The following is a 16,549-nucleotide window of genomic DNA, read 5'->3' as shown; positions in this document are numbered from 1 at the left end:
AGGGCTTTTGCCAGAAATGTTGATTTTCCTACTCCTCGGATGCTGCCTGACCTGCTGTGCTTTTCCAGCACCCCTCTAATCTAGACTCTGATTTCCAGCATCTGCAGTCCTCACTTTTGCCTAGCCAACATGGCTTTATCAAGGGCTGGTCACATTTGACAAATTTGACTGGAGTTCTTTGATGAGGTGACAGGGCATTTGGTGCCAAGAGAATCCTGAAAAAGTCAGAACAAAACCTGAATTTCACACATTGGTTTTGAAGTTTGTTTTTGGTCAGAAGGGCTCTGGTTACAAAAGTTACAGTAAGGAGATCTGATTGCTCTCTGGTTATTCTATTATTGAAAGTTGAGGGAATAGAATCTTCTTTATCAGAATTAAATGAATATTCCTCAGTCTACTGGAAACTATTTGCATTGACAAGTGCCTTCAGAAACCAAGCTGGACTCAATCCGTGCACCTGTGATACTGCACATCGTGGAAACAGTGAGAGTGAACTATCTGGTTATGTACAACCCAATAAAAATCGAAAGAAATGCGGGTGCTGTAATCAGAAACAAACAAAATTTGCTGGAAAAGCTCACCAGGACAGGCAGCATCTGTGGAGAAAAATCAGAATTAATCAGAACTCTGCTTAAATATATAATTTTATTTTTGACTTATACTGTAACTGCCTATCTGTCTGAGAAGTGGATTAAGTCAATAGACATTAAAATTAGATTACCTTGTTGCTTAACTTTTCTCTGCTAAAATTACTGTACTACTGATAAATTTTTAATTCTTTGTTTTAGCTATAAACTTGGTCTCTGGTGTCAGTTATTCAGAAAGTCTGGTTAGGAACTCCTGGGGCTTTGAGTGCTTTAATTTTACTGTGTTGTAAATGCAGGGAGAGGGAGGCTGATTTTATTTGGCTGTCTGACACCTCATTGTAACAATGTTTAATAATTTTTGAGCACCAATAGGTCAAGAGCACTCTTATCTTTGATCTTTCCTTCCTAGTGTTCAATACTTTAGAGTTATTACGAAGGACACATTTAACTTGCCACTTTACCCCACCTAGCATCTGCAGCGGACAGGATGGGTGGAGTGGCCTCTTACTCTGCTACACATGCTCTATGATGGTATATTCTACTGATTCAGAAATGTCAGATGGTGCTAGAAACTAGGTTCAATTGCAGCACTGGAATCTACTCTGACTGTCCTCAGCAATTTAGCTTGGTGTAATTTCTTTTGGAATTGATCACAAACTCTTGCATTTTCCATAATGCGCAAAGAAACATTGCTCTACTCAATTCACACATAACATGATTTACACAAAACCTAATGAAAGGAATCCTGTGATATACAGCTAATTTGAAAAGGACTTACTAGAACTTTGAAGTCTGGAGACGAAGACTAGCCCAAAATATATTACACCTCATACAATATCTTAGCAGTGCCTATCTCCAAAGTGACTCCAACACATTCAATCACCTTACCATGCATTTGTAATGTGCGGCAACCTTTTTAGCATTTGACGTGTGGAGTTTTCCTCTAGTTTCATTTTCTTCATCTCCAGCATGACAAAACCCACACTTTGGCCCTGTAATTGTGGGACTACTGCAGTGAGGAGACCGTTCTCTCTACAAAGGAAAACACATTCAAAGCAAGAACAAAGAGAATTACAAAGATAATGCAATTTGGGGTTTCAAATGACTTAATAACCATGAATTTATCAATATGTTTAATTATCTTCCCTGTGTCTGCAAGGGCAGGGAATGGGGCAGAAGATGAGAGGTAGGATGGTGGGGGAAGGTACAAGAGAGCGAGACACACTACGATGCTGAGCAGAGAACAAAGGAGAATGTGAAGATAAATTAGGTTTATCTCAGCCTTTGAACAGATAACTAAGCGCAGTAATGAGAAGACTGAAACAGTCCTACCTCAGTGCTGCCTCATCTGAACTCAGTGCAGAGTGTAAAGTGAGCGTTTGATAAAGAAGGGAGCTTGGTAAGAAGGCGCTCTTTTTCTACCTTTTCCAACTTCCAGTAATTGACTCTTGTTTTGTACAAGTGAAGAAGCCAGTAAAAGGTTGCTATTTAAGTCATTCTAACTGCAATAAACAGTTTCTAAAGTTACTCAGCCAAGAGGAATGTACATCCAATAGTATGGGGAATGCTGTGGATGGGCCATGGAGCTCTGGGTATTGGAATTCTACAAACAGACAGAATCACTGTTGTGCATCCATGAGGTTGAATACGACATAGATAGTACATTCAAGAGGTGGTCACATCTTAGGTTGAGACTGTAAAAGCACAGAAGTATTGTCAACCTCCATTCTTCCTAAGACAGTAGTACAGGCATAGCAGCAGTCCTCAGAGTCCATCTTTTGTGCAAAATGGTTTTTCATTTTGGTTACTAGTAAAGATGGTAGTACAGTCATAGCCAAGTTTGAGACACCAAGGGCAATCCAGCTGCCCAGAAGGTAAAGAAGAGTGGAAAAGCAACATTGAGACAAGATTCCACATTTAGGGGATCAGATGAACATTTCTGCTTCATTCAACATGTTGCCTCTGAGGCAAAGATAAAGGATATAATGGAAGAGCGACAAGTATGAAAAGGGACAAGTTTCTGAAAGATTTTGCGGGAGTTAGGACAGTAATAAACAGAAACTCAAAACTACTCCCAGCACCACGTGCTACTGAGAATAGAATATGAAGTTTGATCGATTGGACATATGTCTGGAGAATGATATCAAAGGAATGGGAATCAGATTTCTGAAGCATCAGAACTAGTTTTGGGTCAGGTGGAATCTGCTTCAAGCTGGACCTGTTACACCTTAACAGGACTGTAGACAATACAGAGAGGATTTACAAGAACAGATTCAGTGGTGAGGAGTTGAGTTCTGAAGGTAGATTGAATGTACTGAGACTGCTTTTCTTTGAGGAAAGGCAGCCAAGGGAAGATTTTTCTTTTAATTCATCCATGAGATGTGGGCATCACTGGCTGCGCCAACACTTATTACAATCCCTAATTCTCCTAGAGAAGCCAACGGTGAGTTGCTTCCTTGAAACACTAATTTATTCATTCTTGTTAAAAGCACAATGCTATGAGGGAGGAATTTCAAAGATTCGCCCAGATGACACTGGAGGTACAGCAACATATTTTAAAGTCAGGATGGTGATTGACTTGGAAGAGATCTTGAAGGTGATGGTGTTTCCATGTATCTGCTATCCTTGCTCTTCTATATGGAAATGGACATGGTTTTGAAAGGTGCTGACTTGGATTTGGGAGCAATTCCACATTTTACCAATGGTACATAATTTGGAGGAGTTACAAACAGTAAGGATGCAACAGGACATGAGGGAGCAGAATGGCAGAATTCTTCTGAACAGAATTATTTGTCTACACAAAATCGACTGTAGCAGTTCAAGACGGCAGCTTACCATTAATTCTCAAGGGCAACTAGGGATGGACATTTCCTTACATTCCATGAATGAAAAAATAAAGCAGAGAAGTACAAAATGATCAATTTTGGCATAAGGGACAGGGCAAGACATATGGACATAATGGCCCAGTTCTGAAGCGTATGTGGAGTCAGAGGTCTTAGGTAGCGGGTGGGGGAGGAGAGAAGAGGTTTACGTCACACTCTAAACGTTTGCTACAAATTCTGTGTCTTACAATCTTGTTCTCAACAACCACCTGTGGAAGGAGCAGCGCTCAGAAAGTCAGTGCTTCCAAAAAAACCTGTTGGGACTATAACCTGGTATGTGATTTTTAACTCAAGAAATTCCACCACCAGCTTTCCACCAAAAAGTGTGTAGGTTCTTAACTCAATTCAGAGGAGATTTATAATAATAGGTCCAACAATGATAACCTTCAGCGATGTGGACAGAATGGAGAAGCTGGAATTGTTCTCCCTGGAACAAGAGATTGAAGTGAGATGTGAGGTGCACAAGATTGAGTTTTAGACAAGACAAAGAAAAATTGTTCACATGAGCTGAGTGTACAGGAGTAGGGATTCAGAATTGAGGATTGGGCAAGAGATATAGGGAATGAAGAGGTGGAACCTTCTTTACACAGTAAGGATTCTGAAAATTGAGACAATGGATGACCTGAAAGGAAACTGGACAATTTTCGATAATTGTAAGGAAGAGAAAATAGGGAGGGAAAACAAAACAATGTTTCCGTTATCAATTCATTACTCACATAGGAACTGCAACTGGTTTCATCTTTCCCTTGAGAGGATGTGGACATAGCATCATCCGACTCATCTTTCGAGTTTGGAGCTCTCCGTTTTTCTCTGTGTACTCTCTGAGCGCCTTTGCGAGGACCTGGGGAACTCTCACTTAGGTTTCCTTGGAGCCCATCTGTCGGCAGCACCACCAAAAAACTGTAATTAGCTCAGCCACTAATGGTGCGAATTAGCAGCTATTCATTCTCCCAGGCTGATCTTAATCCAATCCTCTGTCTGCTCAACCGTTTTCCCGTGCTTGCTCTCTCTGGGCTCCATCTCCACCTATCATTTAATCCTCCTCCTCCTCCTCCTCCACCCACCAACCCTATCCCTTCTTTAGGGGATATATCAACATTTTCCTAGCTACAAATCAGTTCTAATGAAGGGTCCATGGACCAGCAATGTTAATTCTGCTTTCTTTCCACAGATGCTGCCAGATCTGCTGAGTTTTTCCAGTAAATTCTGATTTTTAGCGATTAGTCCTGCTTTTTAAAAAACAACTAAGTCTTTAAACTTTTAAAATGTATGAAAGTTTCAACAAACACCATGGCTTATTTGATATACTTGTAGCCTTATCCTTTTACATCGGTCTGTTCCATGCTAGTGATGTTACTTATATGCTCTATAACGAAAACTGATGTAAATTTTTCAATTCAGCTAACTCCATATTTTCCACAACATGAGAATGCTGCAGAAACTCAGCTGCCTTCAGCATTTTGCGTTTGTTTTGGATTCCCAGCACCCACCGTCTTTGCTTTGCTTATGCCCTTATTTTCCATGACTAAGTCTCCAGACTCACTTTCTATTGGACCAGTACTCACTTTGTTGACTTTTTTTTAAACAAAAGTTTCATTAAATCTCTACAATGCAGAAAGTAGTCATTTTGGCCCATCAAGGCTGCACTGAGCCTCCAAAAGAGCATCCCACCAAATCCCTGTAATCCCACATTTACTATGGCTAACTCAACTATCCCATATACCCCTTGATACTAAGGGACAATTTACCAATAGACAATAGGTGCAGGAGTAGGCCATTCTGCCCTTCGAGCCTGCACCACCATTCAATATGATCATGGCTGATCATTCCTAATCAGTATCCTGTTCCTGCCTTATCTCCATAACCCTTGATTCCACTATCCTTGAGAGCTCTATCCAACTCTTTCTTAAATGAATCCAGAGACTGGGCCTCCACTGCCCTCTGGGCAGAGCATTCCACACAGTCACCACTCTCTGGGTGAAGACGTTTCTCCTCATCTCTGTCCTAAATGGTCTACCCCATATTTTTAAGCTGTGTCCTCTGGTTCGGCACTCACCCATCAGCGGAAACATGTTTCCTGCCTCCAGAGTGTCCAATGCTTTTATAAACTTATACGTCTCAATCATATCCCCTCTCAGTCTTCTAAACTCAAGGGTATACAAGCCCAGTCGCTCCAGTCTTTCAGTGTAAGGTAATCCCGCCATTCCAGGAATTGACCTCATGAACCTACGCTGCACTCCCTCAATAGCCAGAATGTCTTTCCTCAAATTTGGAGACCAGAACTGCACACAGTACTCCAGGTGTAGTCTCACCAGGGCCCTGTACAGCTGCAGAAAGAACCTCTTTGCTTCTATACTCAATCTCTCTTATTATGAAGGCCAGCATGCTATTAGCCTTCTTCACTACCAGCTGCACCTGCATGCTTACCTTCATTGACTGGTGTACAAGAACACCCAGATCTCTCTGTACTGCCCCTTTACCTAAATTGATTCCACTGAGGTAGTAATCTGCCTTCCTGTTCTTGCCACAAAAGTGGATAACCATACATTTATCCACATTAAACTGCATCTGCCATGCATCTGCCCACTCACCTAACTTGTCCAGGTCACCCTGTAATCTCCTAACATCCTCATCACATTTCACCCTGCCACCCAGCTTAGTATCATCAGCAAATCTGCGAATGTTATTACTAATTCCATCTTCTATATCATTAACATATATTGTAAAAAAGCTGCGGTCCCAGCACTGATCCCTGTGGTACCCCACTGGTCACTGCCTGCCATTCCGAAATGGAGCCGTTTATCACTACTCTTTGTTTCCTACCAGCCAACCAACTTTCAATCCAAGTTAGTACTTTGCCCCCAATACCAAGCGCCCTAATGCTACCACTGACCAATTCCTTCACTTACACATCTTTGGGCTGTGGGAGGAAACCAGAGCACCCAGTGAAAACCCACACAGACACAAGGAAAACGTGCAAACTCCACATAGACAGTCACTCAAGGCTGGAATTGAACCTGGGTCCCTGGCACCGAGGCAGCAGCGGTAACCACTGAACCACCTACCACTCTAGATTTTATAAAACCTAATATTGTTATGACACAGAGGGACAAGCAAATCAACTCAGTCTTCCTAACTTTGTATTTGTGACACTAAATGTAAAGCCTTCAAAGACTGTCAAATTTGACCCCAATGTTTCCTAACCAGATTTTTTTTTAAATAACTACAGACTGAATAATCAATTGTAGCCACCAGTTTTGTAGCTTAAACAAGAGACTTAGCAATACACTAACTTTATTAGAGCAAAATTAAACAATCTATTTGACGTCTATGATTTCAACCCAATAACCTTTGTTTTCAGCCCCCATTCACAAAAGAGGAACAGAGTTAAGGGATAGAAGAAAATAGAACTGTCCAGGTTATTTAAGCAGTTTTGAAAATGTGTTGTAACACAGCATTTGATTATTGCTTTATTGATTTTCTGAAGACTATCAAGGCGAACTTTTCAGTTCACAGCAGAATCAGTGATACTTACAATTTAGTTTCTATTCTCAGCTTCCAACAGCTGATAATCAGAAGTTGGTAGGAAGCTTTCAAACCTTCATGCTGCAAGATCAACATCCAAACCCCTCCTATCAGAAACAGTCCAAAACACCATTTCAGATTCTCAGTTCCTCCCTCTGCTTAACCATAATTTCATTTTCAGGACTTGCTGGTACCAGTCCCCAAGTACACTGGACTCAGCACCAATCTCTACAGAATAATACTGGCCATAGCCTCCAGTCCAAGAAATAACTCTGTCTCCTACCATCAAGCCAACTGTACATAAGCCTTTTTTTTTTGGGACTAAGCTCTCTTTCTTTTTTGTCATCAAAGGGTGCTTTTGCCCGAAGCGTCGATTTCGAAGCTCCTTGGATGCTGCCTGAACTGCTGTGCTCTTCCAGCACCACTAATCCAGAATTAGGTTTCCAGCATCTGCAGTCATTGTTTTTACCTCGGTCCCAAATCTTGTCATCCTTATCCTTCACTTTCATAGGAACATACTGGCCCTGAACTCCCATCATCTGGCTTTAAAATAAAAGATTCCCACAGGTCAGGTGTGGATTTATCCTCAAACAGTTCCCCTCCAGTCCACATTCCCCATGATCCTGTTGAAGACCATGGTAGTGAGTCTTCCCCAAATTTAATTATTTTAACCAAGAATTATTCTTGTCCTTAACTTAATGTGCCTTAAAACTTTCAGAATTTTAGTTAGCGTTTTGAAGGTGTTCACCCACTGAACCTTCAATCATCTGGTGGGCTCATTCCCCAATTCCAGGTCTAGTTTGGCCATTTCCTCATTTGATTATTTACATATTGCTATTCTGGACATACCCAACAAATTCCCCCTCATCAAAGCCCCTAGTACTAAGCGTGTCCCAGTCAATATAGTCATGGTTTGGAGATTCCGGTGTTGGACTGGGCTGTACAAAGTTAAAAATCACAACACCAGGTTATAGTCCAATAGGTTTAATTGAAAGCACTAGCTTTTGGAGCATTGCCTGACAACCACCTGATGAAGGAGCAGCGCTCCGAAAGCTAGTGCTTCCAATTAAACCTGCAGGACTATAACCTGGTGTTGAGAGATTTTTAACCCAGTCAATATAGAGGAAGTCAAAAATCACCCATCACAACAACCTGTTGCTTTTACATTTTTCCATATTGTCCACATTTCAGTTCCACCGGCTGTTGGGAGGCCTGCAGTACAAACCCTTCAAAGCGACTGCACCCTTCTTATTGGTGCCCTTCTAATTTAGGTGCAACCTGCCCTTCCAATCCTTCTTGTACAGGTCCCCCCCTTACCCTAAAAGGCATCCAAATATCCAAAGTTCTCTCTTCCTACACCAGCTCTTTAACCACATGTTTAACTGTACTATCTTTCTATTTCTGGCCTCACTGGCATATGGCAGAAAGTAATCCCAAGATTACAACCCTAGAGGTCTCGTTTTTCAACTTCAACCCAACTCCCTTCACAGGACGTCACCTCCCTATGTCATTAGCACCAACATGGAAATCAACCTTTGACTGTTCACCCTTTAGAATATCCTGTGCCCATTCAAATCTCGACCCTGGCACCGAGGAGGCAACACACCATTCAGGAATCTAGCACATGGCCACAGAAACAGCAATCTGTGTCCCTAGCTATGGAATCCCCCAGTTCTACTGCTTGCCTACACTTGAATTCTACCTGCTGCACAGTGGTGCCAGCGTGGTGCCATCAACCCGGTGCTGCTTTCCCTTGAGGGGCCATTCTTCCCCCAAGAATATTAAAACTGGCATTCCTGTTTAAGGGGGAAATGGCCACTGGGGACTACTGTGCTCATTTATCTTCATGTTGGTGACCCCACTCTTTCGTCTGCATAGCCCTTACTGGTGGCGTGATCTGGTTGCTAAACATGCTATCCACAACATTCTCAGCCTCATGGATTCTTCATAGTGAGTCCATGTGCAGCTCCAGGTGCTCCATGTGGCAAATTAGAAGCTACAGCAGAACTCACTTCCTGAATACATTGTCACCATGGAGATTTCCCACAGAAGGAGCATTGCATGAGAGCAAGTTCTCCTATCACTGCAAACCTCGTCAACTACAAACAATCCAGGATCTAATAACACTACCTAATCTACAAGTCATTAAAGTCCGGTCTTTCACTCCTGCTCTCTATTCCTAGTAGACTACAACAACAAAAAGTACTTCATTTCTCTCCAGGCACTACTCACTCATCACCTGCCCTTTCCCTATATCCATACATACCATTTCTACCCAAGAAATTCCCACAACTTCTGAATAACTCAACTGGCTCCACCATACACCCAACCTACTCAGTTTTTTTTTTCTCACATCATCCCTTGCTTCGTTTTCAAATCAATTTAAATCTATGCCCTCTTGCTCAATTATTTTATGAGCAGTAGCAGCTTCTCCCTATCTACTTTGTCCAGTCTGCTCATGCCATTTGAACACTTCTATTAAATCTCAGTCTGTGGATTCCAAGAACAGTCCCAACTTCTATAATCTATCCTGAGCTACACTTTCATTGCTCTAATCAGATTTGCTTTAAACCAATTTGCATACCTTTCAAGTAATAATTCAAAATCCTGATTCTTAATTTGATGCCTACTTCCTCCTAATGTCTAAGCAGAAACACATTCATACTGCCTATGCTACTGGTACTTTTGTGGACCTACATGGAATTTATTTAAGTTGGAGCAATTAATTCATCCATCTTGTTATGAATGGGGCATATATTCGAAGAAAAAACCTTTCTTTCTGTTCATCATTTCTCCTATATTTAATCTGGTTACTGGTGCACTGTTCACACACTCTCTTAGTGCCACACTGCTTAACATGACCATATCATTATCCTGTAATCTTACTTTGTTCTTTTTCTTTGACTTTCCAAAACATCCTTTGCATGAACTCCCACCTGTGGCCCACATTTAAAGTGCTTTTCTACAGACCTAGACATTCAATTGTCCTGAACACAAAGTTTTATGAACTGTAAAGTTATTTAAACTTTTGTGCTTCCATCTGTCAGGCACCCTTGCTCAAATATCCTCCAAACAAAATAACCCAAAACTCCATATTACTGTAGCCAATAGTTAGGCAAAGGTGCATTTAGCAGAAAGTGCTGCACCTTCAGATTTGAGCCTTTCAGTAAAGGAATTTCACTCATTTGAGGTGGTGTACTTATGTTACTAATAATTGGAAGCCACTATAGCCATTCTTGTCCTGTAAAAAAATGGCCCTTTGGGATAAGTAGTGCCAGATTAACAACATCTGCACATCAACAACACAGTCCTGCCTAATCAGACAGGTATCAGTAACAAATTAGATTACTGATTAGATTAGATTACTTAGATTATATTACTTAGTGTGGAAATAGATCCTTCGGCCCAACAAGTCCACACCGACCCTCCGAAGAGCAACCCACCCATACCCATTTCCTTACATTTACCCCTTCACCAAACACAATGGGCAATTTAGCATGGCCATACCACCTAACCTGCACATCTTTGGACTGTGGGAGGAAACTGGAGCACCCGGAGGAAACCCATGCAGACATGGGGAGAATGTGCAAACTCAACACAGACAGTTGCCCGAGGCGGGAATTGAACCCGGGTCTCTGGCACTGTGAACCACTGTGCCACCGTGCTACAAAGCTACACAAAATGCGACAAAAATGAAAAGAAAATTACTTAACAGTTGACAAATGCAATGAATTGTACCGATTTTCTGTATATTAGTTACCTTCATTGGAATCCTCAGCACCTTCTTTGTGTTTCTGACAGAGGATCCTGTCAAGAAAAGGATTTTAAAAAGTACAGATCAACATTTCAACTCATTGAATCATGAAACAATGGCCCAAGGAACAAATCTGAAAGAACAAGCAATGTGCTGTACATACAGATATATGCCCTGTGACGCATCTTCCTTGATCTGGGCTTTATCAAGCTTTGCACAATAATAATGATATGTTCTACGACAAGTTTTCACATCACATCCAATAGTTGCTCCTGGGCGGTGACAGCAAGAGCAGCTCTGCAGAAGGAAAGACACTTATAAACTTTCAACTAGTTATTCAATTGAAAATAACAATGAATTTGATTGGATTACCAAATGGCCAATGGTTTCCCGTTTGTACTGCTATCCAAAATGAGGGAGACTTTCATCAGGCTTCTTCAATCAACTCAAAATAACATTTTAATTATAAAACAAAATGCTGAAACAGAAACAAGGTGGTGGTGGTCATTTGGTCCTTCAAGTTTGCTCTATCATTCAATAGGACCAGTGCTGACACTTTAACTCTAAAACCCTCTCTCGAATGGTTGTGAGTTTGCTCACTGAGCTGGAAGGTTCGGTTGCAGACGTTTCGTCATCATTCTAGGTAACATAATTGGTGAAGCGCTGGTGTTATGTCCCGCTTTCTATTCATGTGTTTAGGCTTCTTGGAGTGTTTGGTGATGTCATTTCCTATTCTTTTTCTCAAATGATGAGAAATGGGATCCAAATCAAATGTGTTTGTTAATACAATTCCGTTGGAATGCCATGCTTCTAGGAATTCACATGCACGTCTGTTTGGCTTGCCCTAGGATGGACATGTTGTCCCAGTCAAAGTGGAGTCCTTCCTCATCTGTACGTAAAGATACAGTGATAGAGGGTCATGCCTTTTTCTGGCTAATTGATGTTCATGTATCCTGGTAGCTAGTTTTCTGCCAATTTACTATTGTACTATTTGTTACAGTCCTTACAAGGTATTTTGTAAAAGACATTCATTTTGGGTGAAATTTCGTGCCAGAAAACTACTCACTAACACTATAAACCATGAATGGACAGACACAGTATACCGAGCCATAGGCATTAGACAGCTGCAAACACAAAAGAAAACAAACCAGACCTGCAGAAAAAATAGACAAACTCACAAAAGGAACACAGACAACACAGAAGCCAGGATAAAAATAAACTCATCAGGCTGGCCTCTAACAGATACTGAAAAAGAGAGGGGCACGGTACATTGGTGAGACCGAGCAGAGGCTACGACAACAGATGAATTGACACCGCACAACAAATCAACAGACAGGAATGTTCTCCCCCAGTCGGAGAGCATTTCAGCCGTCCGGGACATTCGACCTCGGACCTTCGGATGACCATTCTCCAACGTGGACTTCGGGACAGGCAACAACACAAAGTGGCCAAACAGAGGCTAATATCCAAGTTCAGTACCCATGGGGATGGTCTCAACCAGGACCTTGGGATACACATACACACAGAAAGACTGACATTCTTACAAACACAAACACACACGCTCTCTCTCATACACACACACATCTTCTCAGACTTATAGCCCTTTACACTCACGCACACACACATACACACCCACCCTACACCTTCTTTGTATCCTCTCCAAAGCCTCTGTATTTTCCTACAGTAGGATGACCAGAACTAGACACAATATTCCAAGTGTGGTCTCACCAGGAACTTGTAGAGCTGCAGCAAAACCTCACAGCTCTTAAACTCGATGCCCCTGTTAAATAAAAGACAAAACACCATATGCTTTCTTAACAATCCTATCCACTTGGGTGCAACTTTGAGGGATCTATGCACTTGAATACCAAGATCCCTCTGTTCCTCCATATTGCCAAGAATCCTGTCTTTAATCCTATATTCAGCATTCAATTTCGACTTTCCAAAATGCATCACTTTGCATTTATCCAGCTTGAACTCCATCTGCCATTTCTCAGCCCAGCTCTGCATCCTGTCAATGTCGCACTGCAGCCTGCAATAGTCCTCGGTACTATCAACAGCACCTCCAATCTTTTTGTCATCGACAAATTTACTAAAAAGTTCTGGAATTTACATATGAAAGAACTGAAACCAACATGCCCATTCCAAAAGATGACAGACTTAAACAATCCAGGTCTTTTTCAATACACTATTTCAGTCACATCACACTGTAAACTTTTGCCATAAATTCTGTGGTGCTACGACTTTATACACCACAACCAAGGAGCAGTGCTCTGAAAACTAGTGCTTCCAAATAAACCTGTTTGGACTATAAACCTCTCACTGAGATTTTTTAAGATTGTGTACACCCAATCCAACACCAGCACCTCCAAATCATGACTGAAAAAAAATCTTAGAGGACTAAATTACAACTTCAGAGACATGAACAAAAAGGATTTCTTAGCAGCACTAAAAGCAACACTGAAAGACAACGAACTCAGAGGAAACCCAGCAAGCCATCAGACAGACAGTTGCATCAATATTAAGCAGGAAAAAAGGAGGAAACACACAAGAAAGGAAAGCACTAAAAGGACTCAAAGACAAAAATATGGTAATCCTAACTGCAGACAAAGGACGCTTGACAGTCATTTTAAACAAATCAGATGACTATTAGAAAGCAAATGCACTGCTTGTAGATACCGATACTTACCAACAGGTGGGTGATAGACCCAACTCCACAACTAGAGAACCGAATCACAGCCTTACTCACAAAACGTAAATCTAGATAAGTAAACAAAACAGACTTCCAAAAAAAAAAATGAAACCGGACAGGTCCAACACACCACACTTTTAAGGACTACCCAATAAATCCACAAACCAGGAGCCGCCCTGAGATCCAGTCTCTACCTGGAACATCAACGTACAGGCTAACCAAGGAACTCCACAAAAGCCTTAAACACGTAGAGAATTCACGCCACTCCATTCACTGCACTCAAGAAATCCTGAACACCAAAGACACCAAGATAGAAGAGGATGAAATAATGGTCTCCTTTGATCGAACATATGGTCACACCCATCAACATGAACTTTGCTAAAGAAACACTGACTACACTATCAGAAGAACCAAAGATACAAACACCAGACACCACCAACTTCATCAGCAAAGACAACATTATGAAACTAGTACACCTATGCCTCACCACCCAGTTCACTTTCAACAAGACCCACAACCAAATCATTCATTCCTGTAGAAGGGCTCATGCCCGAAACGTCGATTCTCCTGCTCCTCGGATGCTGCCTGACCTGCTGCGCTTTTCCAGCAACACATTTTCAGCCACAACCAAATCAACAGAACACCCATGTGATCACCGATATCAGGGTTCCTAGGAGAAGCAGTAATGCAGAAACTTGAACAAACAGCTCTCCCAACCATCCAATCCAAATTTTGGGTCTGCAATGTGGATGGCATCTTTGTCATCATTAAACGAAACAAATTAGAGAAAACCTTCAGGACCATTAATAATATCCTTGCTGGCATAAAATTCACAAAAAAAACCATCAAATTGCCATTCCGAGATGTCACAGTAGAGTGAACAGTCAGTGGGGAACTTCAAACCAGCATCTACAGGAAAACACCACATACTAACAAATACTGAACCACAGAAGCAATCATCCCACTAGAACATTATTTTAATGAGCCACCACACGTTGCAGCACAGAGGAATGACAAACAGAAAAAAAATCACCCACACAGCATTTTCAAGAAGAATCGGTACCTAATGAACACAGTCTGCCAGTTTCTCAGCATCAAACCCAAACGCAGACAAAATGCGCCCAAAACCCTATCCACTTTACCTTACACCAAAGTGATCTCTGAAATGACTATCAGACTACTCAGACCCTATGGCATCATGATAGCCCACAAATCCACCAACACACTAAAACAGCAGCTAATGAACTTGAAAGACCCTATACAGACAAGCAAAACTAATGTCATTTACAAAATACCTTGCAAGGACTGTAACAAACACTACATTGGTCAAACAGGCAGAACACTAGCCACCAAGATATATGATCATGAACTAGCCACAAAAAGACATGACCTACTATCACTAGTACCCTTACATTCGGACGAGGAAGGACGCCACTTTGACTGGAACAACGCATTCATCCTAGGATAAGCCAAACAGAGACACACATGAGAATTCCTAGAAGCATGGCATTCCAACTGGAACTAACAGCAAACATTGATTTGGACCCCATTTATCATCCTCTGAGAAATGACATCGCCAAACACCCAAGGAAACTTAAACATAAATAGAAAGCAGTACATAACATCAGCGCTTCAATTATGTTCTCATGCATGGTGACGAAACATCTGAAACTGAACCTTCTAGCTCAGCGAGTAAATTCACATCCAGAACCTCAACCGGAGCTACAAAGCTTTTCAAAACTTGCTAGCCCCTTTTTGAATAGATCAGTGACTTTGGCCTTCATTGCCTTCCGTGGTGGAGGATTCCATACATTCACTAGACTGAGGGAAGATTCACCAATCAGGAGAAACATCCTTTTTGCAATCATTCTGCCCAATCTTGTAATATGTCCTCTGATTAAAGGAGAGCATATAGAAACGGACTTGGAGCAGGTTCGGGCAATTCCACCCTTCAAACCTGGTCCACTATTCAACATGAGGATTGCTGATTTATATCTCAATGCCAAATTGCTTCTTTCTATTCATACACTTGAAGCCTCAATCTTTTTTTGAATAAATAGAATAACCTAGCTCCATCTTTCCATTGTAGGAAGTTTCTTCATCTCAATCTTAAATGACTTAGCCTGCATTCTGAAATGATGGCTCCTGGTTCTAGACTCCGTAACCATATGTTCTCTTATCACATCTTTTATATGAGAGGGGAGGGGAGTCAGTCAAGAATTAGAGGATATAGGTTTAGGATGAGAGGGAAAAGATGTAAATGGGATCTAAGGGGCAACTTTTTCATGCAGAAGATGGTGCCTGCAAGGAATGGGCTGCCAGAGGAAGTGGTGCAGGCTACACAATTAGTTAAAAGGCATCTGGATGGGTATATGAATAGGAAGGGTTTAGAGGGATATGGGCCAAGTGCCGGCAAACGGGACTAGATTAAGTTAGGATATCTGGCCCTGAAGGTGCTGGGTATTTGGTTCGACGGGGCTGGGGCGTGCGCCAAGTCTTGGTGGGGTAGTGTATCAAAAAAGTGAGGCAGAAACTGGGCAGATGGAAGCTACGGTCGCTCTCCAGCGCGGGTAAAAACCTGGTCATCAGGTGTCAGTATTGTTATATGTGGCACAGGTCTGGCCTATTCCCAGAACCTGTACCGTCGCAGTCACCCGAGCAATCTTCCATTTTGTATGGAGAGCAAAGATGGCCAGGGTCCGAAGCGAGTTGATATACAAAGCTCTGGGCAACGGGGGAAAAAAAACACACCCAATGCCACGCTCACCCTGATGGCCACCTTTGTGTGTGGCTGCATCAAGCTGTGCATGGATCCCCGGTACGCAAACACAAAGTGTCACTACGTACTGAGGTAGTGTCAATACATACTGAGGTACTGACGTACTGTCACCGGTATTGCGAAGGATGGGCCTGGCCTTACTGCCGCGGAACGCTCAAAGTAGTTGGACCGTTCTGTATCACCTGTCCTTCGTAGAGATATTTATGAAGAAAAACACCTTTGACCACAAGTCCATCAGGAAGTGGTCAGCACGTAGTGTCCTTGAGGCCCTTCGGGAAAAGGAGAGGGTGGATCCTGTCGAGCAGTTCCCTGGGCAGACCGTCAAAGTTA

General features: G+C 42.0%; 1 protein-coding gene across 6 annotated transcripts in view; it reads right to left on the bottom strand.

Moving 5' to 3' along the window:
- phf6 (PHD finger protein 6) overlaps positions 1-16,549 on the bottom strand; it is a 77,135-nt gene that overhangs the window by 21,240 nt on the left and 39,346 nt on the right. For all 6 annotated transcript variants that reach the window (XM_043714343.2, XM_043714339.2, XM_087991821.1 and 3 more), the window contains 4 exons: positions 10,912-11,045; positions 10,755-10,801; positions 4,186-4,346; positions 1,476-1,619 (listed from right to left, as the gene is read on the bottom strand). In XM_043714343.2, coding sequence (XP_043570278.2) covers positions 1,476-1,619; positions 4,186-4,346; positions 10,755-10,801; positions 10,912-11,045 — 486 coding nt within the window. The remainder of the gene's footprint in view (positions 1-1,475; positions 1,620-4,185; positions 4,347-10,754; positions 10,802-10,911; positions 11,046-16,549) is intronic.

Source organism: Chiloscyllium plagiosum, unplaced genomic scaffold, assembly GCF_037043375.1.
Source record: "Chiloscyllium plagiosum isolate Xiang-an unplaced genomic scaffold, Cpla_swu_hap1 HiC_scaffold_11, whole genome shotgun sequence".
NCBI classification, from domain to species: Eukaryota; Metazoa; Chordata; class Chondrichthyes; order Orectolobiformes; family Hemiscylliidae; genus Chiloscyllium; species Chiloscyllium plagiosum.
The sequence above is the reverse complement of the archived record's forward strand: the minus strand, read 5'-3'. Positions and strand labels throughout refer to the sequence as shown.